At 44.6% G+C, this 10000-nt stretch overlaps 1 protein-coding gene across 10 annotated transcripts in view; it reads left to right on the top strand.

Moving 5' to 3' along the window:
• The window catches only part of LOC109882959 (extracellular sulfatase Sulf-2-like), a 286145-nt gene that overhangs the window by 221174 nt on the left and 54971 nt on the right, over window positions 1–10000 (top strand). For all 10 annotated transcript variants that reach the window (XM_031803860.1, XM_031803857.1, XM_031803863.1 and 7 more), the window contains 2 exons: window positions 1–49; window positions 1207–1376. The exon at window positions 1–49 is cut by the window's left edge and continues 103 nt beyond it. In XM_031803860.1, the coding sequence (XP_031659720.1) occupies window positions 1–49; window positions 1207–1376 (219 nt within the window). The remainder of the gene's footprint in view (window positions 50–1206; window positions 1377–10000) is intronic.

Raw genomic sequence — 10000 nt, 5'->3', positions numbered from 1 at the left:
CCTGTGCAGGAATGGAGTCCGCGAGAAGCATGGCTGCGAGTACCCTAAGGTCTGTATAATACGTCTGTGTGTGTGTGTGTGTGCGTGTGCATGTGCGTGCGCGTGTGTGTGTTCTTTCACTTGTGCTATGCCCTGCCTGTGAGTTAGCCATCTCAACTGAGTTTGCCAGTGTCAGCCTCATCAATCAGTCAAGGCCTTTTCATTGTCCTACATTTACTCCTCTTCTCTCAAGATATTTCCCAACAATATAGATGTATCTATCTGTCCTGTTTCCCAACACCACCTGGCCCCAGTTTAGTTCCAGTTGTGCCTGCCAACCCTTGCCAGGAATGGGTGCCTCCCACAGAAGATAGGGATGGGAGGGGAAAACTGGAGGAAGGGAGGGAGGGGTGGTTTGGTTTATGGCATGAACACTGCCCTGCAGATGTACACAACCTGTTCACTAAAGGCCTCCTCTCCATCCCCCACTGGCACTATCTCAGAGAGAAGGCGAGAGAGAGAGAGAGAGAGAGAGAGACGGGGAGGAAGATGAGTGTGGATTTCTGACTGCATATTCCCCTTGGCTTGGTCTCAGAGGTGGAACCCTGGTTCTTGGCATTCCTTCAGTCGGCTTGGTCTCAGAGGTGGAACCCTGCTCCTTGGCATTCCTTCAGTCGGCTTGGTCTCAGAGGTGGAACCCTGGTCCTTGGCATTCCTTCAGTCGGCTTGGTCTCAGAGGTGGAACCCTGGTCCTTGGCATTCCTTCAGTCGGCTTGGTCTCAGAGGTGGAACCCTGGTCCTTGGCATTCCTTCAGTCGGCATGGTCTCAGAGGTGGAACCCTGGTCCTTGGCATTCCTTCAGTCGGCTTGGTCTCAGAGGTGGAACCCTGGTCCTTGGCATTCCTTCAGTCGGCATGGTCTCAGAGGTGGAACCCTGGTCCTTGGCATTCCTTCAGTCGGCTTGGTCTCAGAGGTGGAACCCTGGTCCTTGGCATTCCTTCAGTCTCCATTGTCATGTCTGAATAGAGAGAGGGATCTATTTGAAGACATTGTAATAGTACATCAGCTACACCTGTGAAGTGATGAAACGTTTTAATTCAAACTAGGGTGACTTGCAAAAAGCATTTCAGGAGAATCAAGCGGATACACAGACATTTGTGGAAAGCGTATTTACTGATGTCCCCTTTCATTGTGTGGATGTTAAATCAGCGTTTCGTCCTTCTGCAGGACTACTTTACGGACCTCATCACAGAGGATGGCATCAACTACTTCCGCTCGTCTAAGAGGATGTACCCTCACCGGCCAGTAATGATGGTGATGAGCCATGCAGCCCCCCACGGGCCAGAGGACTCAGCACCTCAGTACAGCACTGCCTTTCCCAACGCATCCCAGCACATGTGAGTGTCTGACACACACACACACGCACACACACGCACGCACGCACGCACGCACGCACGCACGCACACACACACACACACACACACACACACACACACACACACACACACACACACACACACACACACACACACACACACACACACACTGAAGTGGGTTTACTGTGTAAGTGAAACAAGATCACAACATCAATCTGACTCATGCACTTGCAAAAACAGAACATGAACCTTTTATGCAGTGAGGTTTTTATCGAGTGGAGGCTTGGATGTGAGGCTATCGGGTATAAACAAGGTATCTTGCATCAATGAGTAATGTTGAGAAATAGATATGATTCTTAGAAAAATATGTATTTTTGTTCTCTCCTTCTTCTCAGAACTGTCTCTCTTAAAGGCCCAGTGCAGTCAAAAACATGATTTCCTGTGTTATATATACACAGTACCAGTCAAAAGTTTGGACATACCTACTCATTCAAGGGTTTTTCTTTATTTTACTATTTCTACATTGCAGAATAATAGTGAAGACATCAACACTATGAAATAGCACATATGGAACCAAAATATATTTTATATTTTCAAAGTATCCGCCCTTTGCCTTGATGACAGCTTTGCACATTCTTGGCATTATCTCAACCATCTTCATGAGGTAGTCACCAGGAATGTGTTTCAATTAAACAGGTGTGCCTTGTTAAAAGTTAATTTGTGGAATTTCTTTCCTTCTTAATGCGCTTGAGCCAATCAGTTGTGTTGTGACAAGGTAGGGGTGGTATACAGAAATAGCCCTATTTGGTATGAGACCAACTCCATTGTCGTGTCTTTGGCTATGCCAGATTAAGTGATATTACATGCTATTCTCTAAAATCCTTTCTCCGTAATTAATATGACCTGATTGAGAATATCGTGTAAATGTAATTAACTAGAGAGTCGGGGCACCACAAAATAATATTTATAGAGCTGTTATCTTCTGAATAAAATCTTAAAGACCTAGTAAAATTGTACATCCATTGCAGTCAATATTAATCGTCACCCTAATTCAGTCTCATCTGAAAGTTGTAAATTCTTGGTTATCTTCACGAACTCTGGCTAACAAGTTGAATCAGCAATACAAAATTGGGTTTAATTATTTATTTACTAAATACCTAACTTATCACACAGAATTACATATACATAGAATGAATTATACCTTGATTACAAATGACATCATAAAGGAAAACGTCCCTGGCGGGCGGAACAGATATGACAGCTGGTTACACAAAAGAAAAGGGGCTGGGTTTGAGTGAAAGAGCGGGAAGACTGAGTGACAAAGGGAGAAGCTGTGCTATCGTAAATACAGTATCTTATGCATTCTAAATTACCGCCCATTTGGAAAAGGAAAATGCAATAAATATTTACTCTGAGCTGCGCTTCAGTAGGTTGGTGGTAGATGGAAGGCCGTGTTGCCAAACCGAGTCCTTTGTCCTTTGAAGAATGTCTCTGGTGGTCAATTGGATACGTTGTAGTAATGTTGTTGTGTGGGAGACAGGATACTCTGTCTGTTCTTTCCTAGCCAGCGCTTGCGGCTGCTGTTGCTAACTCAACAGCTAGGAGGTATCACTTCTGTAGTGAATAAGAGTTCAAAGTTCATACCATTCGCAACCAAAGCTCACGCTGAGGTTGGCTTAGTTCTGTAGTTGACATGTTAGTCCTTTTAACGCAGAGGCTGCAGACCTCACCTACTTGGAACAGGAGGTTACATTTTCGTCAAGGCTTTATATAGTGGAGCGAGAAGGGTGTGTCTGAAAAGTTTTATAACCCCTGTCTCTTCACAGGGGCGGGCCACTGATTGAGCAGAGCCCTAACCTTATGAAAACCCAAATCTCTCATTTGGAAGCTAAAATTACACTTAATCTCTTCACCAATAATTTTATATTCAAACATTTAAATTGAACAACAATTCCATGTGACTCCGATAACTACAATGTGCAGAATTTCCACTGTAGAGTTTATGTCCATCCTATCATTGATGAGAATGTCCCAGATGACAACCGAACTGACATCTTAATTCATTAAGTACCACGCATATGTTCAATTGGTCGGATTATCAGAATATAGTTCATTTCCCCCCACCTTCTGATGTTCCCAGAATCTCTATGTTAACCAAGGGGTTTTCAAATGTCACATCAGTAGGGTAGAGAGAGGAAAAAGGGTGGAAGAGGTATTTATGACGGTCATAAACCTACCCGCAGGCCAACGTCATGACAGTCCCCCCATGTTGGGTTAAATCTTGCGATTAACCTGCATGTTGCAAACCAACATGAAAATGACCGTGGGTTGTCCGGGTTGTGGACCATCATTGTGGTCCCCATCTGGCGGTCGACCTGGGTTGGGTTCTGCGAATGAAGTCCGCTCCATGGCTGAACAGCAGATGTCCAGTTGGTGGTCGCTGTTGCAGTCCCCCCTCTGGTGTGGTCGTCCCTGGTAGGGTTCTGCGAATGGAGAAGTCCGCTCCATGGCTGGGCAGCGGATGTCTGGATTGGGATCGCCGTTCCGGACCCGTTGTCTGGTCGTCCAGACTGGAAGATCTGGGCAGTAACTTAGGCTTAACAACGCACACACACACACACACTCATGAAATATATCATTACATTTCCTCCCAAATGAGTGGCGTTGTGGCACTAACTGATGGTTGTATGGGGAAGTTGTCTAGGGCTCTATCACTTTCTACATGCCAAAGAAAATGAAACAAAATGAATGAAAGCATAAACAAAACAAACTATAGTTATGCCCCCTTGATCATCTAATTGGACTGTATTCTATCTACGTCCATGGTCTTGGCAAAATGACCCTATCATGGCATTGTCTAATGTCATATCTAGGGCTTTCCTAATTTGCGGGGTGTTGCTTAGGGTACTATCCTAAATTGATAACTATATGATAAGTCTACAGCTGTAAGGCACTAGTTTTGGGCAGTCTACAGGGATGACCTATGGACTTCTGGGAAGAAAACTGGTGAGTACTGTAGCTGTAGAGTGAAAGGCCTCAAAATACATGTTCAACTTTACTAAGGCTGGAATTCTGCTCGGACCCTTAAGTGATCATAGCATAAATCCTAATTGGATGTTCCGTTGTGCATGTGCGTTTATGCTTATGCAGGCGCACATGTCAAGGGAAGGAAACCAAGTATCCTGGCATATTACAACTTGTTCAGAATGAGTCTGACGTAGTCAGGTCATTTTCAGGTCAATGCCTGGAGGTCAGTCAGAATTGGTGTCGAGGGAGTCTGTAGTGGTTTTACTACCAGTCACTGTCTTCCACTATTATAGTGGCGGTAGGTATGAAGAGGTATACCTCATAGCTATGTTATCCACAGAGGAGCTAACCTCATGACGGAAGTACTCTTTAAGTATTAGAGTGGTGTGATCGTGGTTCATGACTTCTAATAACTTTTCTCCTGAACGGAGGATTCTATTTATTAGTGGCGTGTGTAACCATTGGAAGAGTGCAATGAAGATTCCCTTCCCCGTGTTGCACTCTGATTGACTCCTATGTCGCTAATATCAAAAGCAATTTAACTTGTGAGGTTACTTATCCTCTTACTGAGTGTTGCTGGACTGACTGTCGTATTGGTACTGGTACTCAAGGGGTCCAGTTGTCCTACAGATTTATTCTGAAATGTTATCCTACAGGAATACATGATTAGAGCATTTTACTAGTTGTCTTGTAGTAACTACTACAGATGGCAAGGAATGATTTTTGTCATAAACCTCCAGGCCAACGTCATGACACCATATAATGGCAAGAACATCTCAAATAAGAGAAACGACAGTCCATCGTTACTTTAAGACATGAAGGTCAGTTAATACGGAACATTTCAAGAACATTGAAAGTTTCTTCAAGTGCAGTCGCAAAAACCATCAAGTGCTATGATGAAACTGGCTCTCATGAGGATCGCCACAGGAAAGGAAGACCCAGAGTTACCTCTGCTGCAGAGGATAAGGTTATTAGAGTTACCGGCCTCAGAAATTGCAGCCCCAATAAATTATTCACAGAGTTCAAGTAACAGACACATCTCAAGATGAACTGTTCAGAGGAGACTGCGTGAATCAGGCCTTCCTGGTCGAATTGCTGCAAAGAAACCACTACTAAAGGACACCAATAATAATAAGAGACTTGGTTGGGCCAAGAAACACGAACAATGGACATTAGACCGGTAGAAATCTGTCTTTTGTCCTTGAAATCTGTCCTTGAGAAGCAGAGTAGGTGAATGGATGATCTCCGCATATGTGGTTCCCACTGTGAAGCATGGAGGAGGAGGTGTGACGTGTGGGAGTGCTTTACTGGTGACACTGTCAGTGATTTATTTAGAATTCAAGGCACACAACCAGCACGGCTACCACAAATATAAATTATATTTAGATTTTTGGTTACTACATGATTCCATATGTTATTTAATAGTTTAGAAGTCTTCTTTTTATTATTCTACAATGTAGAATATATTAAAAATAAAGAAAAACTCTTGAATGAGTAGGTGTGTCCAAACTTTTGATTGTTACTGTTTTTATATATATATAAATAATCTTTCCACACTATGAGGTTGGAATAATACTGTGAAATTGTGAAAATTATGATAATGTCCTTTTCTTGTAAGAGATTTTTGATAAGACTGACTGAAATTTCATCCTGTTTTGGTGGGATGGATATGGCCTGCCTGGTGATTAGTTAATAGACCAATAAGAAAGAGAGTTCCAAACCTATCTGCCAGTTTTCCACTCAGAACACTCCCAGAGAGGCCTGCTCCAGGAATGGGTACCTCCCACTGCTCCAGTGTGTAACCTTCCCCAGAATAGCTCAGTTTCCACCTTATTTTGTGGGCAGTGTGCACATAGCCTATCTTCTCTTGAGAGCCATGTCTGCCTACGGGGGCCTTTCTCAATAGCAAGGCTATGCTCACTGAGTCTGTACATAGTCAAAGCTTTCCTGAAGTTTGGGTCAGTCACAGTGGTCAGGTATTCTGCCACTGTGTACTCTCTGTTTAGCATTCTAGTTTGCCCTGTTTTCTTGTTAATTCTTTCCAATGTGTCGAGTAATTATCTTTTTGTTTGCTCATGATTTGGTTGGGTCTAATTGTGCTGCTGTCCTGGGGCTCTGTGGGGTGTGTTTGTGTTTGTGAACAGAGCCCCAGGACCAGCTTGCTTAGGGGATTCTTCTCCAGGTTCATCTCTCTGTAGGTGATGGCTTTGTTATGGAAGGTTTGGGAATCGCTTCCTTTTAGGTGGTTATAGAATTTAACAGCTCTTTTCTGGATTTTGATAATTAGTGGGTATTGGCCTAATTCTGCTCTGCATGCATTATTTGGTGTTCTACATTGTACACAAAGGATATAATTGTAGAATTCTGCATGCAGAGTCTCAATTTGGTGTTTGTCCCATTTTGTGATGTCTTGGTTGGTGAGCGGACCCCACACCTCACAACCATAAAGGGCAATGGGCTCTATGACTGATTCAAGTATTTTTAGCCAGATTCTATTTGGTATGTCGAATTTTATGTTCCTTTTGATGGCATAGAATGCCCTTCTTGCCTTGTCTCTCAGATCGTTCACAGCTTTGTGGAAGTTACCTTTGGCGCTGATGTTTAGGCCAAGGTATGTATCGTTTTTTTTGTGCTCTAGGGCAATGGTGTCTAGATGGAATTTGCATTTGTGGTCCTGGCGACTGGACCTTTTTTGGAACACCATTATTTTGGTCTTACTGAGATTCACTGTCAGGGCCCAGGTCTGGCAGAATCTGTGCAGAATATCTAGGTGCTGCTGTAGGCCCTCCTTGGTTGGTGACAGAAGCACCAGATCATCAGCAAACAGCAGACATTTGACTTCAGATTCTAGCAGGGTGAGGCCGGGTGCTGCAGACTGTTCTAGTGCCCGCGCCAATTCGTTGATATATATGTTGAAGAGGGTGGGGCTTAAGCTGCATCCTTGTCTCACCCCACGGCCCTGTGGGAAGACCTTTGTGCGTTTTTTGCCCATTTTAACCGCACACTTGTTGTTTGTGTACATGGATTTTATAATGTTGTATGTTTTACCTCCAACACCACTTTCCATCAATTTGTATAGCAGACCCTCAAGCCAAATTGAGTCGAAGGCTTTTTTGAAATCAACAAAGCATGAGAAGACTTTGCCTTTGTTTTGGTTTGTTTGATTGTCAATTAGGGTGTTCAGGGTGAATACATGGTCTGTTGTATGGTAATTTGGTAAAAAGCCAATTTGACATTTGCTGAGGACATGAAATGAAATGTACGAGTCTGCTGTTAATGATAATGCAGATGATTTTCCGAAGGTTACTGTTGACGCATATCCCACGGTAGTTATTGGGGTCAAATTTGTCTGCACTTTTGTGGATTGCGGTGATCAGTCCTTGGTTCCAAATATTGGGGAAGATGCCAGAGCTAAGGATGATGAGGATGATGTTAAAGAGTTTTAGTATAGCCAATTGGAATTTGTTGTCTGTATATTTGATCATTTCATTAAGGATAACATCAACACCACAGGCCTTTTTGGGTTGGAGGGTTTTTATTTTGTCCTGTAGCTCATTCAAGGTAATTGGAGCATCCAGTGGGTTCTGGTAGTCTTTAATAGTTGATTCTAAGATCTGTATTTGATCATGTATATGTTTTTGCTCTTTTTTTGTTATAGAGCAAAAAAAGATTGGAGAAGTGGTTTACCCATACATCTCCATTTTGGATAGATAATTCTTCTTCTTGTTGTTTGTTTAGTGTTTTCCAATTTTCCCAGAAGTAGTTAGAGTCTATGGATTCTTCAATTACATTGAGCTGATTTCTGACGTGCTGTTCCTTCTTTTTCCGTAGTGTATTTCTGTATTGTTTTAGTGATTCACCATAGTGAAGGCGTAGACTCAGGTTTTCCGGGTCTCTATGTTTTTGGTTGGACAGGTATCTCAAATTCTTTCTTAGATATTTGCATTCTTCATCAAACCATTTGTCATTGTTGCTCATTTTCTTCGGTTTTCTATTCGGTTCTCTCTCTCTCTCCTTCCATCTCCCTCTGTCTCTCTCTGTCCCTCTCTATTTCCTTCTCCTTCTCTTCTTCTTCTGTTCATTTTCTTCTAGGTCTGCTCTATACCAAATTACCCCTGAGTCCCTTCCCTGTTTCACACCCGGAGTTTGGTGGACGGGACTACCAGCTCCCTGTAACCTAGAGTTAGGTCTGCTCTATACCAGATTACCCCTGAGTCCCTTCCCTGTTTCACACCTGGAGTTTGGTGGACGGGACTACCAGCTCCCTGTAACCTAGAGTTAGGTCTGCTCTATACCAAATTACCCCTGAGTCCCTTCCCTGTTTCACACCTGGAGTTTGGTGGACGGGACTACCAGCTCCCTGTAACCTAGAGTTAGGTCTGCTCTATACCAAATTACCCCTGAGTCCCTTCCCTGTTTCACACCTGGAGTTTGGTGGACGGGACTACCAGCCCCCTGTAACCTAGAGTTAGGTCTGCTCTATACCAAATTACCCCTGAGTCCCTTCCCTGTTTCACACCTGGAGTTTGGTGGATGGGACTACCAGCTCCCTGTAACCTAGAGTTAGGTCTGCTCTATACCAAATTACCCCTGAGTCCCTTCCCTGTTTCACACCTGGAGTTTGGTGGACGGGACTACCAGCTCCCTGTAACCTAGAGTTAGGTCTGCTCTATACCAAATTAGCCCTGAGTCCCTCCCCTTTTTCACACCTGGAGTTTGGTGGATGGGACTACCAGCTCCCTGTAACCTAGAGGGCACCCAATGGGTCCGTCTCCTCTATACCAAATTAGCCCTGAGTCCCTTCCCTGTTTCACACCTGGAGTTTGGTGGATGGGACTACCAGCTCCCTGTAACCTAGAGGGCACCCAATGGGTCCGTCTCCTCTATACCAGATTTCTTGCAGGATGACAATGTCCAGGTTCCTGCTCTTTAGGCCAAAGGCAGATGACCTCAGGCCTTGGATATTTCAGGATGATATAGTGATTGCTTTGTGTTCCATAAAGTGTCCAATGTTGTTGGTCGTGGTTTGGCCTCATGCCAATAAGTGTGAGCAGAGCCTGCTGAGCATCTGGTACATGCCATTGGCTTGGGCTAGTGTAAGAGTGGGGGTTGGGCCTGTTTGCCCGCTCACTACCTGGGCGTATGTGTGACTTCCATGTCGAGGCCCTCTTTGCGGGGGGCGGGGTGCATGGGGTGGGCAGGAGGGGCATAGGTCTGATCTGAGGGGGCCTAAATGGGGTGTGGGCATGGTTGACTTGGGGGGGGGGGTTGATTGGTTGGGGCAGGGGTGTGGATGTGGCTGGGGGTGCTGTGGTCTGGATGTAAGTCCTCTTGGCGTGGGTCCTCTAGGTGTAGGTATAGGTTGGGGTCCCGCAGGTCTGGGAGGGGTCTCGCTGGTCTGGGTGGGGTGTCTATTGATCTGTTGCTCCTGTGTGAAGTGTTAGGGATACGTTTGAGAGCGATGTCCTTTAGAGTCCGGGCAAAGGTGGGCACTGCTGCCTTGTTGAGGTGGACCTGGTCATAGAGGCTGATCAAGTCCAGGGTGGAGTGGTGGGGCAGGAAAACATTTGGTTTTGAGGCACAGTCACGGGAAATACTTGAGTTTACCCGCTGTATTG

Source organism: Oncorhynchus kisutch, linkage group LG24, assembly GCF_002021735.2.
Source record: "Oncorhynchus kisutch isolate 150728-3 linkage group LG24, Okis_V2, whole genome shotgun sequence".
NCBI classification, from domain to species: Eukaryota; Metazoa; Chordata; class Actinopteri; order Salmoniformes; family Salmonidae; genus Oncorhynchus; species Oncorhynchus kisutch.
Note: the sequence above shows the minus strand (reverse complement) of the source record. Positions and strands in the feature narration are given on the sequence as shown.